General features: G+C 52.0%; 1 protein-coding gene and 1 pseudogene across 1 annotated transcript; one reads left to right on the forward strand and one right to left on the reverse strand.

Annotated features, from left to right (window-relative positions):
- Positions 1 to 886: 886 nt before the first annotated feature.
- LOC135327027 (olfactory receptor 12D1-like) lies at positions 887 to 1,855 on the reverse strand. The gene has a single exon (XM_064504652.1). The coding sequence runs from the start codon at positions 1,853 to 1,855 to the stop codon at positions 887 to 889; it is 969 nt and encodes a 322-aa protein (XP_064360722.1).
- Positions 1,856 to 3,044: 1,189 nt separating this feature from the next.
- Positions 3,045 to 19,984, forward strand: LOC135327028 (guanylate-binding protein 1-like; annotated as a pseudogene).
- Positions 19,985 to 25,502: the final 5,518 nt, after the last annotated feature.

Raw genomic sequence — 25,502 nt, forward strand, 5'->3', positions numbered from 1 at the left:
GTTTATGAATATGTGGAAAAAACCTGTAGGACAGATAAGAATCAAAAGATCTCTCCAGCTGTTAGTCTTAGTCCCCGTCACCCAAGCTCACCTTACCTTTAAGCCCTAAGGATCAGTTCTGGAAGCTTTCTTCAACTGGAATCCACCATTCCCACTCATTTTGAGATTAAGGGTGAGATTCAATCTGAGATTAGGACACCTACATTTGGGGTTCCAAATGTACCTTCCTCCCTGTGAGACAAGTGCCTGAACAGCAGTTTTAACCGCTGTGAATCTAGGCAATGGGGGTGGGATTCAGTTGCCCAAACATAGGTGTCTAGCACCATCTCAGATGCCCTAAGATAGCTGACAGCCATACAGGGCTGGTAGATCTGGCGCAGGACCTGTGCCTTTCTGGAGCAGCAGAGAGACACCAGCTGAGGTACACAGAGTATTTCAAGTGGCATGACATACATGTCTGCACATGGCCAACTGGACCCCACAAAAACAACGGAATCCTCCTTGTCTATTGGCTTTAGGCTAAGATGAATCATGTCCTGACTTCTCTTGACAGCTCTGACTTGGGGTGGGGTTCAGCTGCCGAAAGAAAGAAAGAAAGAGAAAAAGAATCAAGTGACGTTTGAGGGCAAATCACTCTAAAAAAGGTGTTTTTATTGAAGTATCACTCTCTGGAGCTGCTTCTCTTCTCCACTTGGAGGAATGGGAGTGGCTGTTCCACCAACATGCACTCTTTATGCACTGATATTGCCCAAGAGAGGAGACATAGGGCCATATGCAGTAAGTAGGATTTTTCTGAAGGGACCCAGGCTGTTGGCAGTGAAAAGCAGATTTCTGCACAAGACATTCTTGAGCCAAAAGCTCCTCTGATTGCATTGTCCATTGCCTACTACCCCACACAAGCTGCAAGGCAGAACATTTTCTGCACTAGTAACTGTCTGGAGAAAAGTCTTCTCTTTAGGGCATGTTTCACCTCCGCATTCCTCAGGGTGTAGATCAAAGGATTGAGGACGGGGGTGACAACATTATACATAAGGGTGGCTATCATGTCCCGCCTGGGTGAACTCCCTGAGGAAGGTGGCACATAGTTAAAAATAACAGGGACATAGAGTAAGGCCACTACTGTGAGATGGGAGATGCAAGTGGAGAAGGATTTCCTCCTCCCCTCCCTTGACTGGACTTTCAGTCGGAGGAAGGAAAAGATGTACAGGTAAGAAAAGAGTGTGAAGACAAAGGGGCCTATTGCCATACTCCCTGTGATGATGCTGAGCAGGTGCAGGTTGAGCTGGTTGCTATTGCAGGCTAGTCTCACCAGGGGCTTGATGTCACAGAAGAAGTGGTGGATGTGGCTGGGGCCACAGAAATGGAGCCGGGAGGTCATGACTGTGTGCATCAGAGCATGAAGGAAGCCTGTAACCCAAGCGGCTGCAGCCAGCAGCAGGCAGGCCCGTGGGCTCATGATCAGGCTGTAGCGCAGCGGGTGGCAGATGGCCACAAAGCGGTCATAGGCCATGACAGCCAGCAGCAAAGCTTCGCTGCTGCCCAGGAAGTGGAAGAAGTGGAGCTGGCTTAGGCAGCCAGTGTAAGAAATACCCTGGTGCCCCCAGAGGAACCCAGCCAGCATCTTGGGGATGGTAACGGTGGAGTAGAAAATATCCAGGCAGGAGAGGTTGCAGAGGAAATAGTACATGGGGATGCGTAGCCGAGGTTCACATATCACCACAGTCACAATTGCCACATTCCCCAGCAGGCTGGACAGGTAGAGCAGGGAGAAGAGCATGAACAGGAACTGCTGCAGCCCTTGAGGGCTGGACAGGCCAAGCAGGATGAACTTGCTCACCTCTGTCTGGTTATCCATCCCTGCAGGGAAAGAGAGAAGAACTCAGCAGTAGCTTGCTGTCTTTCTGTCCTGAGCTGTTATTTCCATTCCCCAGAGTCCTCTTCCATAAGGTGCAGCAGCAGCTGATGCTGCCTCATGAATGGAAGAGATCAGACACTGAGTCCGGAAAGGGACACAAAAGAATTCCTTGACTTTCCACCCCAGCTGTTGCAACAAATACTAGAAACTGTTGTAACCTAGATGGCCATTACTGATGCCGGAGCTGCCACCTGTGTACCAGCTCACTGAAAGGAATGGTGTGTTTGAGGACAGCGAGCAAAGAAAATGGAAGGGAGGAAGGAAGGGAGGGAGGTAGAAAGGGAGGAAGGAAGGGAGGGAGGGAGAGAAGGAGGGAGGGAAGGGAAGTTGGCTACCTAGTTTTTAAGTGAAGATCATTCTGAAATCCTGTTTGTCTTTTTTTTTTTAATTCAAAAAAGGGTATTCTAATAAGTTTTCTTCATTCCAAATCCTAGCTGAATATACGGTATCTTTCCAAAGCTGAAGTATTAGAGTAGTATAGTTGGTCACATACAGTACACCACTTTCAAAGAGGATGAATTCGGACTGTTCGGTGATGTCAGGAAACCTTTATATAGTCCTCCCTGTCACGGAAACAATCACATTTCTTTCCAACAAAGGAAAATTTCCATTTCCCTGATAACTCCTCTTGGGATCAAGCCTCTGAACCTTATGGGACTTCAGTGCAGAAAACATCAAGGCATAGCGTTTCAGGCACACAGAAAACTAATGATGTTGTGGGGAGTTGAACTGATTACTGGTTATTTGTACAGCCAGCTCTCACAAGCAGGAGGAAGCTGTAGAATCAAAAGCCATTTCTGGAAATATGCAAGGTTATAGCACATCATTCTCAGGAAGACTAACAGTTTTAATGGGGAATTTGCCAAGGAGTTTGACACATGGTTTTGTAATTCCCAAGGATAATACATGGAATAAGTATCATGGCTTCCTTTGACCTGCTACAACTGCACAGCTGGACTCTGCCTCTGGCTTAACATCTTTTGCTCCCTTTATAGTCCATGAGGAGCTTAAAATGCTTCTTCTTTTCTTTTCACTTCTAAAGATGGAGGTAACAAACTGTGGTGATTTTTTTTAAGGCCTCATATACCTGTCTCACTGTCCCCTCTGCAAGCTGTGTTTGCCATGAGCAATGGCATCTGAAACCTCCATAGAAGTGCCCAGGTGCCTGATTGAGAGCACACAGAGGCAGGGGCTGGTGGGGCAGCAGAAGACCCTGCAGGTGCTGTCATAGTTTGCGCAGCCCGTTGTGGTGGTGGTGGCCATCACAGGGCTGTACTGCGCTGGCAAGTCCCACCTCATGAACAGGCTGGGTTGTGAGAGGATGGATGAGAGAGGTGGGGAGCCACACAGGTCCCAGCCCTGGGCAGCAAAGATGCCTCCATTTTCCTGCTCTGTAGCTGGCACTGCTGAGCCCCTTGCATCCCCTCCACAGGTTTCTCCCTGGCCTTCCCCATGCAGGCCCATACCAAAGGTATCTGGCTGTGGTGTGTGCCTCAGCCCTGTCAGCCTGGACACACGCTGGTGCTCCTGGGCACTGAAGGGCGGGGTGATGCGGAGAAGGTGTGGGAGAAGCAGAGGCTTCCTTTTGTGCCTACAGAGAACTTTGTGGAAGCTCTCAAGGGCCCAGGCATGTGGCAGGACTCAAGGTGTTCTCATTGCCTGCACTGGTGTGCCAGGAAGAGACAGAGGCTGTGGGGAAGGAGGCCAGTGCAGAGCTGACTGGATAAAGTCTTCTGGCTGAGGAAGTCCTGTCTGGCATCCTTCACCTCTGCCTTTGCCTGTCAGAGCCCTCATTCTGCCTGGGATGCTGGCTGTCTGCAGGGGACTGGAGCCAGTCTGTGGCTGGGCCCATGACGGTTTGTGGGACACCACCTCTTCACAGCCACTCTCCCTCTCTTTCTGGATCTTTGATTACTCAGCAGCCATCAGGCTGGTGGGCCTTTTGAGATCCGGTGGCTGGCAGGGAGCTCCAGGCTTTTGAACTGGAGCTGTCTCTGTGGTGCTGACAGCCAGAGGAGCTAGGAGAAGGCTCGTGAGGTTGACAAGCTGCCAAATTCCTCAGCACTTGCTGGTAAACTTCAGCAGACCAGGAATGGGGAGCTCAGGGAGTCCTTTAATAATCAGAAGCCTGTGGGACTCGGAGAGTTAGGAGTTGAAGACAAGGCAGCTACAGGAAGACATGGTGATGTCACGTGTGGGGGTCTCTCCAAAAAGCTGACCCTGCCATGGCCCATGGTTAGGCATTTAGGGCCTGGGGATTTGGGGCTTTGCTCACTCTTAGGGGGCCTTGCACAGAGTTTCTTGGTATGAGCCAAGGCTGTTTGTTCCAGGGAAACACCAAGAATGACGCATGGATCTTTGTGCTAGCTGTACTGCTGTCCTGCACTCTGGTCTATAACAGCAAGGGCACCATCAACCAGCAAGACATGGACCAGCTGCAGTGTCCTCAGTGGGGCAGCAGCACCATGGATGCCCCATCTCCCTCAGCAGTAGCTAAGGGGTTCACACATCTCAGCTCCTCAAACGGCTGCTTTATATGGGGAGATCAGAGCCTGCTGGTGATGCCCAGTGACCAGGCTCTGGGTCCTCAGGGATCCTGTGCTCCGGATCTCAGGGCTGAGGGTTTGAGCCCTACTCCTGCTGGTGACTCCAGGCTGCTCTCTGTCCCTGCAGAATCTCCCCTTTTCCCCATCAAATGCTGATGGCTGGGGAGGGTGGGGTTAGAGTTAGGGTTAGCCCCTCCCTGCATGAGGATCCAGCGTCTCTGTTTCCTTAGCCAGCTCCCCAGCTATGTGACAAAGCTGACGGAGGATGTAAAGGTGAAAGCAACACCTCGGGAGAGTGGAGATGAACTGGAGGATTCAGATAAAGTTTCCTAGTTCTTCCTGACCTTTGTCTGGGCCGTGCGGGACTTCACATTGCAACTGAAGGTGGATGGGGAGGAAATCTCTGAGGACGAGTACCTGGAGAATGTGCTGAAGTTAAAGCCTGGTAGGGGAATGGTGCTGTTCCCAGTGCTTTACTTCAGGAAGGGCAGGATGTGTCCAGCTCTGGACAGCTGCATTTCAGCGTAAGGCAACAAAAGCCCAAGCCCTGTGAGCTTGCTACCTGGCCTACCTCTGCAGGTAGCAGCCGGGAAACCCATCTCTATAACCATTCCCGGGAATGCCTCCACCAGATCCCCCCAGACCGGAAGTGCTTTGGTTTTGACCAGCCGACCAGCAAGAGGGACCTGCCACCCTTGCAAGAGCTTCATAACAGTGAGATTGAGCCTGAATTCCAGGAGCAGCTGGTGACATTCTGCAGCCACATCTGGGAGAAGTCTGCACCCAAGACCATCCATGGTGGCAGCACAGTAGTAATGGGGAACTGTGAATGCCAGGGTCCAGAAGGTCAGGGCTGGCTAGTGGCTCTTGGGACTGTGTCTGGGGAAGGCTCAAATGCACAGCCAAATGATGCAGGTGGGAAATGGAAGAGCTTTTCCACTGGCTGCTGTACTTGCCTCTTGATTGAGAGCCACATCTCTCCCGTTTCCCCTCCCTGTACCCATTCTTGCTGCTCTGCCCCTTTGCTGCTGTTGCAGACTGAGCATTGTGGCTTCACCACTCCCAGCTGCTCAGAGCTGAGGATGGCCCTCAGGGCACCTTCACTCCTCAGGAAAGGCACTCCCTGAGGGTTGTCACAGGGACCAGCATGTGGTTGAGTCCCACCTCTCAGAGACGAGAGAGTGACAGAGAGCTCCTCATCTACCAGTGGCAAACTTCTAGAAAGGTCTCATCCCCATGGGAGTGTGCTACCATGCCCTGGGACCTCTTCCCCATCCTAGAGGATCTGGGTCAGGAGGGATATCTGGAGGTCTATATCCACACCCTCTGCTCTGAGCATGGCTAACTTCCCAGTTAGATTGTGTTGGTCAGTACTTTGTCCAGACAAGTTCTGAAAATCTCTGGGCCCCTGCACCACTACTGCTCCACTCTGATGCTGACAGTTTTTTCCCTAATACCCAGCTGAAATGCCCCTTGCTGCTGCTTGTGCCCTTGTGCCTATTGCACCTTCTCCTTCTGTTCCCCCAGCCTGCTCTGAGCACCTGCTTTGGACTGAGCAGAGACAGGCACTGCTTATTCCGACCTTAGGTCAGAGGAGGGCACATGGAGACTCACCTTTACCCAGCCCAGAGGGACTGTGGCAGTGCTCGTGGGCTGACAACAGAGCAGAACAGGACTGAGGGGAAGTGAGGAGGTCTCCAACAGCTCCTCCCACAAACCCCAGGTAGGGAATCACTCACTGGAAAGCAGTCCTGAAAGAAGACTATGAAGTAGAAGGGAATGCTCTGGTGAGCTGCCGCTCTTGCACACCTGGACTCTGCATTTCATCTATGGGCACTCTAAAGAGCGGTGCCTGTGGTTTCAGCTCCAGGCACATCCTAGACACTCCGTGACCAACAGCGAGTCCCTACCACAACTGTTGGGGGCTGCTCTGGCTTCAGAGGGGCTGCTGGGGGAGCACTGGGGCTGGCGCTGCTCACCCTGCACCTCCCATCCCAGGGTGCCTCTTGGTCTCCTGGCAGCTGTTGCAATGATCAGGAGGGAGAGCCTGTTCCATACCAGTGCAAGGCACCAGGGTAGTGTTTCTTATGATCCCAGCAAGAAAGGCACTCAGACTCTATAAGGTATTGCTTAAAATACCATTTATTGGAGATAACACAAGAAGGAAAAAAGAGGAAAGACAATATTACGTTCCCTTAGATGCTGAGAACCCCAAGCTGTGCAGCATTGGACAGACCTCCAATCAGGGCATGGCATGGCACAGCACACGGTGCAGATCCCATCCATGGAGAGGTTCACCAACATCTTGCTCTTTAGGGCTCTTACAGGATTTCCTCAGAAGAAAACAATCCTATTCATCATTTATAGTGTCAAAAGGAGGTTTGCATGAGAACTTGCTCCTTCTCTTAAGATAAAGACAAGGGCACACAGGTGGTGGAACTGCCAGTAGCAAATGGGAGCTGTCTACAGGCAGGTGTTGGTGTTATAATATGCCTGGAGAGTTTGTCCTGCAGCCAAGGGACACGTGCAGCACAGCACAGGCTTGAAGGCCAAGCTGTACGTGCAGCAAGGTGCAGCACAGCACGGCACATGCCTGTGCCTGCTCAGGTTACCTGTTATGTGGATCACCAACTCCTCGATGTACAGTAGTCTTCCAGTTAGGATCACTAGCGAGCCCTGTCTTGCTTGGGTCCAGGGGCAGCTTGGGGGCCTCAGCAGCGTGGGAGGGAGAGGCGGGAGATACCTGAGTGCAATGGAGGTGCTGCTCTGGGGTCTGGGACCTGGCAGAGAGGGCTCTGCCCTGGATACTGCCTGTGGAGCCTCTTCCCAAGAGAGAAATGGTCTCAGCTGTCCCCAGGGCATGGGTGAGTGACAGGAGAGAACCCGAGGAGGCCAGGCCTGGGACAGGGATGGGAAATGGCTCTGTTGGAGGTCTCCCACAGAGGGGATGAGCTGGGCCTACAGTGCCAGGGGCCATCATGATGTGGCACAGCCCCAGGGCATGCTCTGCCGGCTGCCAGAGTGGGGCTGGGCTGTGATACCAGTGCCAGGAGGCCTTCCCCAATGGGCTCCCAAGCTGCCAGCTGGCTCCCAGCCCTTGCCTTAACGCTGCTCACCCGAATGAGCTTCCCAGGGCCTGCAGGGCCTGCAGAGCTGGTTCCTGCTCTGTGCAGCACAGCTGCCTCTTGGCAATGGAGCAGTGAGGAGTGTCCTGGCTCCAGCCTGCACCCAGCCCTGCTGCCCTGCACGTGGTCCCACAGACCTGCCCTGCAGGCACTTCACAGGGCAGGGTACCTTCAGGGGTGGGGAAACATCCCCCTGGCACAGTCCCAATGATGTGCCCCATCCCCCCGCAGCCCTCCTGCTTTGGCAGCCTCCCACCAGTGCCCAGTCCCTGCCTAGCCCTGGCTGTGCCCCACACAGGGGTCAGCAGACCGCTGTCCTCCAAGGGTCTTTGGGGGTCTGGGCCAGGAGAGAGGCTGCTCAGGGCTGGCTCTTCCCCCTCGATACAGGTGTTGACATCAGGCCTGGAATGAACAATCAGAGCTGGAGTTTACCACTGCAAGGGGACAGGTCTTTACCTTTTCCAGCTACGCATCAAATGTTCTCTCCTTTCGAGAGGCTCCATCCACTGCACGCCCCCAGCACGTGGTGTCCCTGGAGATCCCATGTGCTCTCCGAGCTGCCTCCAGATTCCCTGCCAGAAGGATGGTGTCTGCCACTGGCCCTGTCTCATGTATGACAGCCCCGGGCAGGTGAGTGGGAGCCCATTCACCATGTCCACTGCCACCACAGTGAGCCATGAATCTAGCCCTCTGTGCCTAACAGTCTTTACTGGTAAGACTGGTCCCCAGGAATCCCAGGACCTAGAGTCCGGGGCGGGGCGGGCGAATCTGGAGAAAGGAAGATTTTCTCTTGGTAGAGGAGGATTGGGTTAGGGATCACTTCAGCAAACAACTTACACAAGTCCATGGGCACTGATGGGATGCATCCACAAGTCCTGAGGAAGCTGGCAGACATCATTGCTGGGCCACTCTCAATTATCTTTGACAGATCATGGCAACCAGGAGAGGTGCTTGAGGACGGGAAGAAAGCAGATGTCACTCCAGTGTTCAAAAAGGGCAAGAGAGAGGACCCAGGGAACTGCAGGCCAGTCAGCATCACCTCAATCCCTGGGAAAGTGGTGCAGCAGCTCATCCTGGGAGCCATTTCCAAGTATATGAAGGATAAGAAGGTGATCAGGAGTAGTCAGCCTGCACTCACCAAGGGGAAATTATGCTTAACCAACCTGATAGCCCTCTGTGATGGAAAGACTGGCTGGGTGGAGGAGGGGAGAGCAGTGGATGTTGTGTATGTCCAGTTTGTTCAAATCTTCCCTAATCTGAGCCTCCTCCACCAAGGGTAAATCTTCACCTCTCATATTCCCATGGGTCTCAGGGGCCTGAGATTCCTGAAGCCATATCTCATCAGGAAAGGCTGAGACAAAGAAGGCACTGTAAACCTTTGCCTTTTCCATGTCCTTTGTTACCATGTCCCCTGCCCTATTCTGTGCTGCAACCACATATTCCCTAGTCTTCTTTTTGCTGATGATATACCTGCAAAAGCCCTTCTTGTTGCCTTTCATGTCCCCCACCAGAGTCAGCTCCAGGTGGGTTTTGGCTTCCTGCATGCTTGGACAGCAATTCTATATTCCTGCCTGGTCAACTGTCCCTGTTTCTGCCTCTTGTATGCTTCCTTTTCATGCTTGAGTTCAGTCAGGAGTTCCATGTTCATCCATGCAGGCCTCCTGACACCTTTGCTTTGTTTCTTGATTATCAGGATGGACCATTCTTGAGCTTGGAGGAGGTGATCCTTGAAAATCAGCCAGCTCTCTTGGATCTCCCCCTTCTCTCCAGGACTGTATCTCACGGGATTCTTCCAAGCAGGTCCCTGAAGAGGCTGAAGTCTGCTCTCCTGAAGCCCAGGGTTGTGATCCTGCTTTTTGCCCTCCTCCCTCCTCTCAGGATCCTGAACTCCACCATCTCATGGTCACTGCAGCCAAGGCTGCCCCCAGTCTTGAAAACCCCAACCAGTTCTTCCTTGTCAGTGAGTATCAGGTCCAGCAAAGTGCCTGCCCTCGTTGACTCCGTGATCACCCGTGTCACAGTGTTATCATCACTGCACTCCAGAAACCTCCCGGATTGCTCCTGCCCTGCCTTGTTGTCCTTGTGTCCTTGTGTGCACACACATGGGGTGGGCCCCCTCCTGCCCTCTTTTGTTGATTATGAGGTCTCTTTTATCATCTACTAAAGCACTCAGCAGCACTTTGAAACCTCAAGCCCTACCCCTCCACCCACCATAAACGTCTTCCCTCCTCTGCACTCCTTGGAACAATGTGCACAGCTGGACAAATTGGGGTTTTCTTGGGTGATCATGACAGCCACTTCCCAAACTACTTCCAGCAAATCCCTCCCATGCCCTTGGGCACTGCCAGCCACTCCAGCACAGCACAGCCCCCATCACAGTGTGGCAAAGCCATCCCGACCATGGCCCTTCTCTGAATCATTTTCTCAGGACAGCAAGTACAGAGTCATGGAGCCCAACCTAGACTTCTTGTGCACCGAGGAAATGATGCCCTGGTGTGGCATGCATCTGCATGGAGAATGGCAGAAGGCAACAGTGCATTGCACTGGGTGTATCCAGACAGCATCAAGCTATGACATGGCTCCTAAGACACTTTTCCTTAGGACTGAGCTCTGATGCAGGGGCTCAGATGCCCTATGGAAGCCCGCCTTTGGGGGGAAGATGTTAGTGGGAGACTGGCGTCAGAGGGAGGACCACTAGTCATTCTTCAGCCACATCTGAAAGTCTCTTCTGGTTGTGCCCCACAAGGTCTGCAGAAGAAGCAGGCAGAGGGCACAGACCACACTCTTGTGCACTTTTTATGTCTCAGCTCCTTCGCCATGAAGTCTGGCTCTGCAACCCAAGCACACTGGTGTGTTCGCCCACCCTGCCTCTTCACACAAGTTATCTGAAGACTGGTATTTCCCACCCCCAGGCACTCTCCAGCCCACTTCAGGCCCCTCCCCAGCTCTCCCCACCTCCCATTGCCTCTCCCAGCCCATCCCAGCAGAGCAGGACAGTCTGGGAATCACCCCACAGCAGTGTCCACCACAGGGTGCTGCAGGTATCTGCATACTTGACACCAAGCCTGAGCCCCTCGAATGGGCACAGCAGCTCCTGGGGTGGCAGAGAGTGGGTGTCAGCCTCCCCACCAGCCCTAAGACCTCCAATGGCACTAGGAAATGGAAGCCAGTCACTCTCTTGCCCCCCTGCTCTTGTCTCTAGGATGACAACCACCACCTCAGCTGCCTCCTAACCAGCCCCACTCCCCAGGCCAGCACAAGTGTCCTGGTGCTGGGGCTCCTCCAGCAACTCCTGCTGCTCTCCAACCTCCCTTCCTAGTGTAAGACGAGCCCAGCCTTCAGGCACTGCACTGGGAAGATCCCTTTTTAGTACAGAGATGCTGTCACAGCAGCCAGCTCCGACCCAGGCACAGAAGGCCTCTGGTCAGGCAGACCAGGTTCATGCCTCTGGAGAAGTGTGATAAATACAAATATCTGTGTACAGAAATGATTTTCACAGATATAATAAACAAGCAAAGAAAAGCATAAGCCAGCCTGAGAGAAACTGGGAATCGTTCATGAAGAGAGAAGGGCAGCCTATGAGTGGTAAAATACTACACATTGAATCAATTTCCTCAGTGCCTCTTTGATCTCTTTGTTCCTCATGCTGTAGATGAGCGGGTTCAGTGTTGGAGGCACCACTGAGTACAGAACAGCCACCACCAGCTCCAGAGCTGGGGAGGACATGGAGGGGGGCTTCAGGTAGGCAAACATTGCAGTGATGACGAACAGGGAGACCACGGCCAGGTGCGGGAGGCACATGGAAAAGGCTTTGTGCCGGCCCTCAGCACGACCCTGAAGATCTGCACGTAGGACAGCACAATGAACACAAAGCACTCACAAGCTACACAAAAACTAACCGCAGTAACCCCAGCTTTCCTGAAGTAGGAGTCAGAGCAGGAGAGCCTGAGGAGCTGGGGGATTTCACAGAAGAACTGCTCCACAGCATTGCCTTGGCAGAGTGGAATTGAAAATGTGTTCGCAGTGTGCAGCACTGCATTGAGAAAACCACTGGCCCAGGCAGCTCCTGCCATTTGGACACAAGCTCTGCTGCCCATGAGTGTCCCGTAGTGCAGGGGTCTGCAGATGGCAATATAGCGGTCATAGGCCATGACAGTGAGGAGATAATATTCTGATGAAATGGAGAAAAGAAACAGAGACCTGGGCAGCACATCCTGAGTAGGAAATGGCCCTTGTGTTCCACAGGGAATTGGCGATGGATTTGGGGACAGTGGTGGAGATGGAGCCAAAGTCCAGGATGGAGAGATTGAGGAGGAAGAAGTACATGGGGGTGTGGAGGCGGTGGTCACTGGCTATGGCAGAGATGATGAGGATGTTGCCCAGGACGGCAGCCAGGTAGATGCCCAGGAAGAGTGAGAAGTGCAAGAGCTGCAGCTCCCGTTTGTCCACAAATGCCAGGAGGAGGAACTCGGTGAGGCTGCTGTTGGACATTTCCTCCCTCGGGGCAGTGGGGACTGCAGCTCAGAAAAGCTCTGATGAGAATGATGATAACTGCAAAAGAGATGTTGGTGCTTGCAGGTGGGGGGATGGTGGGCAGAGGGAATGAAGGGGCTTTTGGAGGCTCCTCACAGACCTCTTGATCTTTCGGAGTAACATTTTAGGAGTCTCATTCCCACATCTAAACCCCCAAACCTGTTTCCATTTCCCCCCGGCCAGTGGTGGAAACTAACATCACAGACTCCGAAAAGCTGCTTCCCTTTCAGGTACCCAGTGACTCACCCTTCCTCTTGAAAAGTCCCCATCTGGAAAGGTCCTCATGGTGAGGCAGAGCTGTGAGCAGCCCCGACCTATGCAGTACCCTCTCTACAGCAGAATGAACCTGCCCTGCTGGCTGTCGCTCCTTCCAGCCAGAGCTTCTCCCTGCTGCACCGTGGGGAGTTCCCCGGGCAGGCCAAGCGCTGACCCCTGCACACAGTACCCTGGGGCACAGGGACACTGCTCTGCCTTGCAGATATGTGTGCACACCCACACTTCATACCCCTGAGGCCATCCCTGGGAGAAGGTGACGGTGAGGCCTTGTCCCTCTGATGGTGTGGCAAATACTCCCTGCCCTGGAGCACATCCTCCTCTTCCACATCAGAGAAACCATGAGAGCTGTCCTGACAGATCCTATAAGCTGTGGGATGTGCCAGGTTTAGGTCTAGGTCTAGGTCTAGGAACCACAGCTGCGTTGCTGGTGGCCAGAGACTTACTGTGTTAAGGGCTGTGAACGTTTCTTCCCCAAAGAGCTCTCAGCCCTCCTCCCACTCCAGGCTGCCATGAACGTCTCTCTGCCATGCCTTGTCGCATCTAGGCACTTTCAGGCAGTGCCCTGAGCCCTGCTGCTCTTTGCAGAGGAGCTGCTTCTGGACTGAGCAGCTCTCTGCAGAGTCTGCCAGGTTGCCACGAGCTCTCTCAGTCCCAGGAGCCTGGCCCAGCTCAGGAGCAGAGGCACAGCCAAAGGCAGGACTTTCTCTGCCCTACAGGCTTCCTCGAGATGTCCCTCTGGGCTCCAGGGCTGACAGCTCCTGAGAGGCAGCAGAGTCCCTCCTGGGGAATGTACTTTGAAGCAGGCTAAAGCAATCACCTATCTTCCCTCTCTAAACTGTAGAGAGAGCAGTGGAGTCCAGCAGTGTGATGTCTCCTATCAGAGCATCGTTGTCTAAGAGAGGTGAAACTGTCCTCCTCTGGAAATCCCTATTCCTCCCCAGTTACTAGGCAGGACATGTGGAAAGTGATAGGGAGGGGGTTGTTTTCCCATGTAGGGCAGTGATTCAGATGAGTCAATGCAGGTGCCTCTTCTTTGCTTAGAGGCTTTGGGGCAATTCCTCTCCCTCCTGTGCATGCCGCAGACCCAGAGGAGGTGGGATTCCTCTTCCCTCAATTCATGTGTGCACAAAATTTGTGTCTGCACGGGAGCTCCTTGAATTCTAATCCATGGAGGTAGAGGGCAGGAGTCAGTTGCTCACACACAAACAGCTGGTGACATCCGAGGTGCCAGAGGTGATCCAAAACATGTTCAAATGTCTTCAAGCTCCTATGGAGCAATTCTCAAAGACCCACATCCTTCCGGAGCATCAGCTATGGCCTGGGGCGGGCTGGAGGGGAACTATCCTTGGCAACCTGAAAGGACACCAGAGGCGTATGTTTAGGGCATCTGAGCCTGCCTTAATCAACCACATCCTGGCAGCCTGCAGACCTGTTCAGCTGACCAGAGGAGCTCGCCATAAGGGGAGTGAGGTTTCTCTCCAGGCTCCGTCAACTGTGTTTATTAGAGCCCAAGTTGCTACAAAGCTAAGACGAGTGCCCATCTCTGCATTGCAGAGTCCTAAGTTGACTCACAGCTCTCATCGGAATGAATAAAAAAGGCCTCTAGTGCTGTGTCAGGGGGCTGGGGTGCCAACACAACCAGTGGAAAATACAGCGCAGGACCTACAGGGAAGCCATGCCCTTCTGGATGGGTGCTGGACAGACTCCCCAGGGCATCTCAGAGGGGTGAGATGCCTGAATGCCAGCAACTGAATGCCAACGTTGTGGTATGGAGGCAAGGCCCATCCCACCTACGTCCAAGGGTGCTGCAGGAATGGGAGACACTCCCCACCAGGGTTTCCACTCGTGCACCCATGTTCTCAAACTGATGGTTCTCCTCTCCCTGAACCTCTGCTCACCCACGTGATGACAGAAACAGGGAACATGCTAACAATGATCACAGCGTAGCTGGATTGCAGGCTGCCCACCTCCAGGGATGTCCTCAGCAGGATCTACTCCTTCCTGGAGATCAGCTTCATTTCTGTCACAGGCCCAGTGGTGCTGCAGAGACAGCTCAGGCAGAAAACTCCTCTCCTGTCATGGTTGCACAACCAAGCCCTGTCTGCCTGGCTTTGGGGACTGCAGGGTTTTCTCTCCTGGTGGGAACCTCATTTCATCGTGGCATGGTGATCTGCCATTAAGTCCAGCATGTCTCTGCTCTGAAAAGGGGCCTTAGCATACATGGGGTCCTTGGCTTTCGGCAACAGGATCACCGTGGCAATTCTGTGCTCGGCCCTAGCGCCACAGCTGAGGTCCTGCAGCCCAAATGTACGCAACCGCACTCTGCCTGGGGCAGAGGCAGGAGGAGCTGCAGCTCTGAGACCAGCTGCCATTAGGAGTCACCTGGATCTGTACTTGCAAACTCAGAAGAAGTGGTTGGAGATGTGATACTCAGCGGCAGCCTTGGCTGCAGTCACCATGAAAATAGTACAGTCTCAGATCCTGAGGGGAATTTAGTGTGGAGAGTAGCAGGGTACAGACCCTGGACATCAGACAGGCAGACTTTGACTTATTCAGGACACAGGAAGGGGGGATCCTGTGGGAAGCAGCTCTGACCAGCAAAGGAGCTCAGGCAAGCTGGCAGAGATGGCTTGGCAACACGGGGACCTCAAGGCTGAGCTCCAATGCAAACGAGCAGCACACAGGAGGTGGAAGCAGGGACAGGTTACAATGGAAGAAATTTAGAGATGCTGTCTGGGCATGGCATTAGGAAAACCAAACCTCCCCTAGAGCTGACAGTTGCAAGGGACATCACAGGCACCAAGATGAGCTGGTGCTGCTTCATTAACAGCAGAAGAATGAACAAGGAAAATGTGGGCCCACTTCTAAATGGGGCAGAGAATTTAGTAAGAGTAGATGCAGACAGGTCTGAGCTACTGAATGTCTTATTTGCCTCACTTTCTGCTAGCAGAGCTTCCCAGGCCTTTGCGCCTAGAGGCAGGACTCAAGGAAGAAAATAACATCCATTAGCGGATGAGGACCAAGTCAGGGGTTACTTGAGTGAATTCCGTCCTGAATAGCCCGTGGGCCCTGAGGGGCTGCATCCAAGGATGCTGAGAGAACAGGCCAAAGTCACAGTGAGGTCGCTCTGTATCATCTTTGAAAGGTCATGGAGATCCTGAGACTGATGAAAAGCAAATGTGTTATGCATCTTCAGACAGGCCCAAAGGACGAGCCAGGACTTAGCTCCCCTGTTTAACCTCACTTTCATGAGGACATCCTGTGTAGGCAGTGTCAATGTAATCAACATGATCAATACAAGGCATGGTTCCCCATCCTAAAGTACACATCTAAAATGGGCCAGACGAAGGGTGGTCTCACCAGAACTCACCCCTTTAGGCCTCAGATGGCATGGACACCGCTGATTTGCCTCTCTAGAGAGTGGATGAGGCTGGATCCACTTCCACAGTGAGAAGCCTTGCCCTGAAGCCACAGGCCTGGGGATATCTCAGAGGGTTCTTCCTGGCAGTCCGCTGGGTGCCTGCTTTGGTATATTTGGTGCTTTTCCGTGGCTATTGCTCCACACACACACACAGAGGAGTCATAAAAATTGAAGTGTTTCCTAAAAGATGGTCATAAAGGCCCCTATTAGAGCCAATAGCAAATTGTCCCATCCCAAGATCTCTGGAGGAAGCCAGAAAGGTTGTAAAAAGCACCAGGAAAACCCAGGAAGCCCAAGGCTTCTTCCAAAAGGCCACTGGGTCACAGCTGAGAGGCAGCGCTGGCCAGTGGGATAGAGGGTTGAGGAGAAGGCAGTGAGAAAGGCAGTGGTGGATAAGGGCTTCAGTAAATCCTCACACACATGTTTGAGCCTAGACAATTAAAGAAGGTTATGTCTGTGGGCAGAGAGGGAGGAGCTGAGTGCTAGGAACATGGCAGGGCTGAAGGCCTCTCACCCTATCAGGGATGACAGAGACATTTCCATCTTGCGTGCATGCCTTAGCCTGCGAGATGGGGAATGCATGCTGCTGGAGAGTGGGTGGACAGAGCTCAATCATGCCCACAGAGCTGACCTTTCTCTGGAGGATGTGTGAATCTCCTGGAGTGAGGTCCCACTGTGGCAGGCGGAGCAGGAACATTACCAGGACACATATGAGTGCAGGGAAAGAGCTGTGTGCAGGTAGGAGTGTGGCTGATGCAGGCAGGATGGAGAACACAGAGAGCATGCAATGGTCACGTTTAAAGGAAATGCAGTTGTGACTTTAGGAGAACACAAGAACAAGGATGTGCAAGTCACTGCACAGGATACAAGCACATTTGGGGCTGGGATATTGCAGGTGAGTGAGGAGTTCTAGCACGGCTTTGAAAGAAGCCAGGTGGCTTGCTGGGCAACTTGGGCATCAGCAAATTCACAGGAGCCCAAAGCTTTGTTTTTCAAGCAACACCCAGTGAGGATGGAGAGACATCGGTGGAACTAGGGAGAGTGAAACAGGTCAAAGGTGGGGAAATAGTGTGTAGGGAGGGAGAAGGTGGCTAAGGTCTGCGGGGAAACAGGAGCAGGCATGGGACAGTGGAGGATGTCTGTGATGGGGATGGCCAAGGTTGGTGGCAAGGCTGAAAGTCCCTGGCAGAACTGAGGTCTTTGTCACCTTGGCTATAGCTGCCTTCTCCACCAGCGAGGCCTGCGAGAAGACACTGTTTCCTTACAGCACCAGGGCCTGGTTGCCTGCTCACCCCTCAGGGAGACCAGGAGGTATTCTACCATTGTCCCACACTCGGCATTGCCCCTCCTCCTCGCCCCAGGAAGAGCCCTGAGCAACGTGTGAGGGAAAGGATCACCCTTCTGCAAGGCTGGACATTTGTGCTTGACCATTTTGCTTGATAAAACACATCAAGGGCTTACTTGGAATTGAGGCCTCCTGTACACTTCCTTTGACTAACTAACTGCTGCCTCTGATTTTCTACGCTAACCAGCCTCCAGGGAAGGGCACCTCAACTTGTGCTTCCCGTTAACAGCTTTGCAGGTAATGGCCCCCGGTGGGACCCATTAACGCTCTAAGAAACCGCTGAGTTTGCTTCTGACTTTAACTTCTTGAGAGGTTTGTTCAATCTCCTTTCAGTGTCTGCACAAATGCACCAGAGGGCTCATTAAACACAAAAAGGATCCTAAGGAGCAGTGTTTCTTCCCATAACTGTCTTCAAGCTTTCAAGTGTCATGTGGCTAATTGGAGAGATTTCAGGAATGTAGCTGAAAAAGGAAGGCTGCAATGAGCACCTAATAGAAAAGAATCCTTGGGGGAAGGCGGGGCTCCTTTTTCAACTTTCTTCATTTTTCAGCTTCATGAATAAGTTTTACCAACATTCTGTAACTGATGCTGATTCAAATCGTCTCCTAATGAAGTTCAGACATATAGGAAAAGGAGGATACTTGTGGTCAGACACTGCACCGTCTTCTCCCCCATGCCCTCAGCCCCACCATTTCTCTTCTCAGCCACCTGGGACTCACATAACTCCTCCTCATATCTAACCTTTTTCTACTGAAGTCTGTCGGTGAATGTTACAGCTCGTATGAATCAATTCCCACCTGCTTTGTTTAGAGAACTACCTGCAAACAGACACAGAAAGATTTTTCTTGGCTGCGAAAAAAGAGAAAACATGGTATAGTTTAGATTAAAAAAAATGCATTTCTCAACGGTACATTAAGACCAGGTTGTCTCCACTGAAGGCCACTTTCCACAGGGAATAACCTTACTGGAAGTATTTCAGATAAAGAGATAGAAAAGGATAACTATAAACGCAGTTATGGAGTTCACTAATGAGACAATTAGACAAACTACTGAAAGAGAAGGCAAGCTTAAAAATCCCTGAAGTTCAAAGCAGCAGCTGGGTAGCCAATAGGTATCTGAAAGAACAAAAAATAACAGGAGGAGGAAAACTGGATGGACAATGCATAATGGGTGTAGTCAGGTAGTCTTCTGAACAGATGACTTCAGAAATGGTCCATTTAATAAGGATGTGCAGAAATACAGGAAAGATTACTGAGATTAAATGCACAGTATAATAGACAGAGCAGTAGTAACACAAGTACTGGGGAAGATCAACATTTTTTCTCCTGAGGTTAATACACTTCCTGGAAATTTCCAGTTTGGCACTATAGGAAAACATTGACATTGTATTAAAATTATTCAGTGATTTCAGCTGCTAAAATGTGCCTTTTTTAAAAAAAATGTTGAAAAATATTCTTCAACTTTCCAGGCAGAGCTCAGTTTCCTAAACACAAGCATCTAGTGCCACTTTTAGAGGTCCCAGTGGTCCTGAAGTGTTTCCCTGGGACTGGCAGCTATCACACAGGACCTGGGGGAGACCAGAGCCCCTCTGGAGCTGAAGATGGAGGCTGGGCAGAGGGCACCAGGGTGTCTGCAGTGGCACCAAGTTGTCTGTGTTTCTGTAACTGAATCCCACCCCAATTTCGAAAATCGTTTTCCTTTACAAACAACAACCCCACAAAGTCCAACAAGTTAAAACAAAACAAAAGGAGGACGATAAGAACACACACACACACAAAATGGAAAGTATAATAAAACATCTTGTTTGCATCATATTCTTTTTCTTAATTTCTTTGCTGTTTCATTTTTTAGTGCCATTTTCTATACATTTGGCCTACATCATTAGAAACCTATTTTTGCCTCATGCACAGAGCCCGGCTGCTGGCTGGGAAGATCCAGGTGGGGATCAAACAATCAGAACAATATCAATACCAAAGTCCTCAGAGCCAGGGAAACATCTGGATGTTAACAAATGGTGACCCATTGCCATCAGGTTGATTATCTTGAAGCTGTTTTCAAGAATCCTGACAGCCCAGCTGATGAGAGTACGTCTGATTAGCGGCCACCAGAGGGGCTTTATATCAGCCTCAGGTTGTTTGGAAGATCTGAAAGTGCTCCAGATACTGATAAAGTATGCAAAAAGAGAATATAAAGCCCTGGGGGTGGTCTTTGTGGATCTGACAAAGGCCATCGATTCAGTTCACCATATTTTCACGCCCTGAAACAAAGAGGCATTGATGGTTATGTAACAGGTATCATAGCTGATAGGTATGATAACACCACAACTCAGCTGGAGGAGAGGGGAAAGCAGTCAGAGGCGATAGAGATCCTCACTGGAGTGAAGCAAGGAGAGCCAGTGTCCTCGATGCTGTTCAATTTATCAATAGCCCCGCTGTTATGTAGGTTGGAGAAGATCAGGAATGGATCTAAGCATGGCAGAAAAAGGGTTACATCATTGGTGTCTGCAGATGATCTAGTCCTATTGACTCGTGAGATGGGATGCAGGGAAATATCACAGTGGTTGAAGGGTTCTGCCAACCGACAGGGCTGAGGTTGCAGGCTGAGAAATGCCATGGGTTCCTTATAAGGCCCACAGAAGACTCTGATACCATCAGTGAGTGTGATCTGTGGAAGGTGAACGGCTCTAAACTAAACAGGATGGAGCCGGGCAGCTCCGAGAGATATTTGGGCCTGGGGGTGGACCCATGGGTTGGTCTTTCCAAGCCAGAGCGGCAAGAGAAGCTTGATACCTGGGTGAAGAACATCGGGGCCGACGATGTTTAAGCATCTGTGGACTGCCGCAGAAGGCTGAGTGGATAAAATATGATCAGTAACAGATAGATTAGCTATTACTGTGATTCTGGCCACATTGGAAGAGGGGGAGGCAGCATGTGAATGGGAGACACCTGCTCCAAAGGTCATCTTCCCTAGCCCAAATAGGTGAAGAAAGCACAAATCTGAAAATTGGATAAATCTGCAAAGTCAGGGCCACGGTACCAAGAATTCTGTGAACAATAACATCAATAATGATTGGTTTGTGCATTATAGGTTTATTCCCCACAGGAAAATTCTGACGCCATTACAAGTCCGGGACAATGTCTACCCAGCTAGGGAGTGCTTGGTTAGACGTTTAGGGGAGGGGTCCAGGAAAGGATGCAGGGATTGTCCTGTTGAATGGGAAATGTGCTCCCATGTTATTGGTCATTGTCCTGCAGTCCAAGAGTCCCGGGTCAAGAGCCATAGCATCTTGTACAGGATGACGTCTAATGAGCTTAGGAGGATGGACTGGGTGGTGTTTCTGGAGCCCGATCTAAGGGATAAGAAGAACGAGCTCTTTAAACCAGGCTTGGTAACAGTAAAAGGGTCTTGGGCATTGGCAGTGGATGTAACAGTCCGTTTTGAAAGTATTGTGTCATCTTTAGGAGATGCAGCGATGGAAAAAGTGTGGAAATAACAGCGCTTAGAGGAGCAGGTGATGGAACTCACCAAAGCCATCTATGTTGAGTCCCTGGGATTCCCAACTGGTGGTCAAGGAAAGTGGTATAAATGTAATTTGGGGCTCTTATGCGATCTTGGGCTCTCCAATAGCCAACAAAAGAGGATTGTGAGACTCTTCAGCAGGAACACGCTCCTTTCCTCAGCAGATGTTATCCACAGTTTTGCCAGCCTAGGTCAGGCTGGCAAACAGAATTGGGCAAATATCGTAGAAATGACATTCTTTAGAAGTCCTTCTCTCCAAAGGCAACAGTAAAGTTCTTCACACAGATGATATGAGTTGGCTCAGTCATCTGGAATCAAGAATTTTGCTTTTCCCTTGACCCTGGTGGTGGATCGAGGCGGTAGTGGGGCAGAAAATGTCATCTCAAATGACGCATTCACCAAAGTTGTCTTGGGTGAACGAGCCGCCTTTAAGCCCAGCTCGGAAAAAGTGCTGCATTGTTTGCGATTCTGTGCTGCACCACACAGGCTGCCCTGGGGCCACCAACCTAGGAGCTCCCATTCGCCGGTCTGGTGCGCCCTTCCCCATGTGGCAGGTCAGGGAGGAGGGGGGAGATGTTGGTGGAACAGGTGATGCACGTGGCATCCCCTTCCTTGAGTGCCCAGAAGAAAGCTCACAAGTCCCAGCAGACCGGCCAGCCCCACACGGGCACCTCAGAGCACCAGTCAGCCGGGGGTCAGGGATTGTTTCTCAGCCCCCCATGACACACAGGCCCCAAAGTGAAGGAATGATTGGTCAACCAGCTTCAAGCTAGGCTTGGAAGATATCTTGAAGGCTCTGGGATTTGAGGGAGGCAGCTTGGTCCTAAGGCTGTAGGCGTTCCTCTTAGAGCTTAGACTTTAGGCAGTAGGTGAAGCTTTCTGCTTTGCAGTTATGGCTCAGGTTAGGCTCTCACCTCACCCCTCATCTGCACAAGCTTGACCTCCAAGGTTGGGGGTGGATTTGACTTCTCCTTGGGTGCCATCATCTGAGCATGCCCTTACTGCTTCTGGAGCTGGCTTCAAAAGATGCAGTTACGCTGTGGTTTTTTAGTAATGTAGTCTTCACTTCTGCTGTCTCATGAAACACGTCCTTGGCCTTGTTCATCGCAGAGATGTGACTGCTAGGTGCTGCTGGGAGAGGAGATCATTCCTTCTGAGCTGGCTGGTCACCGAGCTCCTTGGCCACAGCAGCAGGGCACTGCCGTTGTGTCTGTCCTGACTCAGGAGCAAGCCCTGCTGGCAGAAAGGCTCCGGATGAGGAGTAGGGCAGAGCCGATGCTGGGTTGCAGCCTGCGCTAAGAAGGGGTCACTGGGATCCTCTGTCCTGACCTGCTGATTAGGAAGAGCAGTGAACCCCTGGCCAGGCTCTGACATTCCCCGGCAACCAGAAATGAGGTGACTCTCCTGGTTCTCCCACTGTGAATGTGACATGGTGCTGGAGGAATATTTTTAGGCCATATAACATTGAGTCACTGCATTTGAATTAAATGAGGTGTCTGAAAAATAGGGACATACATGTGTCAAAAGGAGATCTAGCAAATAAAGTCGAGGGAGCCTGCAGAGAGAGACAGCTCTTGTTTTGGTCAGCTGCATAGTCCAACACTGGACTTAAAGAGCAGTGACAAGTTTAGTTGTCCTAAATGTGGGCATCTACTGTCATATCAGGCAGCCAAGGATATTCCTTCCTCTCCTGGCCTCCAGCTGATGCTGCAAAATGATGCAAGTCTCATAACTGCTTCATCAGAGCTTGCGAACACTTGCTCGTGTCTTGGACCACCCCTCAAGTGCCTCCAGGTGTTTCTGCCAGCGCTCCTGCCTTCCATCTCCACTGATTATACTGGGAGCCTGGACAAGGGGCTTGGGTGTAGACACCTATTTTGTGCTCAGGAGAACCAGAGGCAAGAGGGATCCCCCCCTGCTCTGTGCTCGTGGTGCGTATGTGATGGTGTGGAATCCCCATCCAGCCTTTGGGCTGCTAACCTGAGATTACGCGCCTCGGTTGACTCAGCTGAATCGGTAATCAAAGGATGGGTGAATGAATTCCCTTCTTGTCGCTGTCAAGGATTCCTGTCTAGTTGTGTGACGGGAATAGAGAATTCCAGAGGAGGAGGGCTCCACTTCTCTTAGGCATCTCTCTCTTCCGACAGGAAAAATTGCACTGCTGGATTTAGTCTCTCTCCATAGTTTAGAGAGGGAAGATAGGTGTTGCTTTAGCCTACTTCAAAGCACATTCCCCAGGAGGGACCCTGCTGCCTCTCAGGAGCTGTCAGCCCTGGAGCCCACAGGCACGTCTCGAGGAAGCCCATGGGGTGGAGAAAGTCCTGCCTTTGGCTGTGCCTCTGCTCCTGAGCTGGGCCAGGCTCCTGGGACCGAGAGAGCTCATGGCAACCTGGCAGACTCTGCAGAGAGCTGCTCAGTCCAGGAGCAGCTCCTCTGCAAAGAGCAGCAGGGCTCAGGGCACTGCCTGAAAGTGCCTAGATGCGACAAGGCATGGCAGAGAGAAGTTCATGGCAGCCTGGAGTGGGAGGAGGGCTGAGAGCTCGCTGGAGGGGAAGTCTTCACTGCCCTTGGCACAGTAGGTCTCTGGCTGCCTGGCCATGCAGCTGTGGTTCCTACGGGGGTCTTCTAAGCTGGCACATCCCATGGCTGAGCCGATCTGTCAGGACGGCTCTCACAGCTCCTTGGGGCGGGGCAGGAGAAGGAGGTGCTCCAGAGCAGGGATTCCTTGCCCCACCGTCGGAAGGACAAGGCGTCACTGCTTTCTTCTCCTAGGCACAGCTTTAGGGATGTGAAGCCGGAGCATGCACACGTGTCTCCACAGGTCACACTTCAGAGCAGTGTCCCTGCACTCCAGGGATGCTGCGTGTCCTGAGCAGTGACGCTGCTGCCCGTGAGGGTCAGCACTCAGCCCGCCCGGGGAACTCCCCGTGACACTGCGCAGAGAAGCTCTGGGTAGAAGGAGCAACCCCTGGCAGGGCAGGTTCATTCTCCCATCGGGAGGGTGCATGCGAGCCTGGGCTGTTCACAGCTTGATCTCACCCCCAGGACATCTCCTAAGGGGATCTTCCAAGAGGAAGGTCAAAGCAGGAGCTACCTCAAAGCTCCACCAGAGTTCTGCAGCACTGTGCACGCAGAGGGTGGCACAGGGTCTGTGAGCCCTGGATGGGACAAGGCACAGGAACAGCTCCAGGCAGCAGAGCCATGGCCGGAGAATCAGAGGAGACTGGTGACACTGCAAGGGGGACATGGAGCAACTCCCCTTTGGCCCCCTCAGTGCAGGCACCTTCCTCTGAGCAATCCCCCACGTCTCCTCTCCCACCCAAGAGAATGCAAGTGTTGACGTTTGGGTGTCAGCACCCACATCACAGAGTCCTCGGTCTGATCATCTGTGTCAGGAGCCATGTCACGCCTTCTCCCTCACACCTCCATGTCTAGGCTGAGAAAGAGAGAAGTTTGGAGAGCTGCTCTTTGAACCTGGACCTTTGTGCTTTCATCACAGCCCAGTTTCTTTTTCAGAGTAACCTCGGAGGGCAGTTGTCCTCCAGCTGAGAAAGGTGCAAGCACAGGACAGCTGGGAATGAATCTGCTAGACAGATCAGCTGTCCTGACTCTGCGCTAAACCACGGGGAGTGCTTTTTCCTCTCTGGTCTCAGTAGTCTTCATCTCTCCAACAACAGAAATGAGGATTTCTACAACTTCAGAGAAAGCTCCCCACGTGTGGTGGGAGCATCGAAAAAAACCTTGCCAAAATGACTATAAAATCAACCTTAAGCATTGCTGCGGCAGCCCATAGTCTCAGGAACTCTGTGTGAAGATATTACAAAGCTCTTCCCCGTTAAAGGTGACCTTCATCTGACATAAAATGAACATCAGAGCTCTATTGCCGTGTGCTCATTGCCGTGGAGCAGGACTGACTCCTTTGGAGCCCGTGGGCAGAGGTCCCTGCTCCTCACAGCAAACTCAACCAGCACAAAACAGAGCTAAAGCAAGGGGGCTGAGGGAAGGTCCTCCCAAAACTGGGAAAGGAAATGCACATGTTTATTGGGGGGTGAGGGGGTGCAAAGTGGGGAGCCTATGAGAAATGGCACGGGCTTGGCTCAGAGGAGTCTTTCCTAACTCTTCGTTGTCTTCTCCTCCTTGGACAGTCCCCACTGCCCAGAGGGAGGAAATGACCAACAGCAGCTTCCTCACCGAGTTCCTCCTCCTGGCATTGCGGACAAACGGGAGCTGCAGCTCTTGCACTTCTCACTCTTCCTGGGCATCTACCTGGCTGCCGTCCTGGGCAACATCCTCATCATCTCTGCCATAGCCAGTGACCACCGCCTCCACACCCCCATGTACTTCTTCCTGCTCAATCTCTCCATCCTGGACTTTGGCTCCATCTCCACCACTGTCCCCAGATCCATGGCCAATTCCCTGTGGAACACAAGGGCCATTTCCTACTCAGGATGTGCTGCCCAGGTCTTTCTGTTTCTTTTCTCCATTTCATCAGAATATTATCTCCTCACTGTCATGGCCTATGACCGCTATATTGCCATCTGCAGACCCCTGCACTATGGGACACTCATGGGCAGCAGAGCTTGTATCAAAATGGCAGGAGCTGCCTGGGCCAGTGGTTTTCTCAATGCAGTGCTGCACACTGCGAACACATTTTCAATTCCACTCTGCCAAGGCAATGCTGTGGAGCAGTTTTTCTGTGAAATTCCCAAGCTCCTCAGGCTCTCCTGCTCTGACTCCTGCTTCAGGAAAGCTGGGGTTACTGCGGTTAGTTTTTGTGTAGCTTGTGAGTGCTTTGTGTTCATTGTGCTGTCCTACGTGCAGA

This window comes from Dromaius novaehollandiae, unplaced genomic scaffold, assembly GCF_036370855.1.
Source record: "Dromaius novaehollandiae isolate bDroNov1 unplaced genomic scaffold, bDroNov1.hap1 HAP1_SCAFFOLD_45, whole genome shotgun sequence".
In the NCBI taxonomy this organism is placed as follows: Eukaryota; Metazoa; Chordata; class Aves; order Casuariiformes; family Dromaiidae; genus Dromaius; species Dromaius novaehollandiae.

Coding starts and splice junctions, on each gene's coding strand:
- LOC135327027 (XM_064504652.1), bottom strand. CDS start 1,855: ATGGATAACCAGACAGAGGTGAGCAAGTTCATCCTGCTTGGCCTGTCC.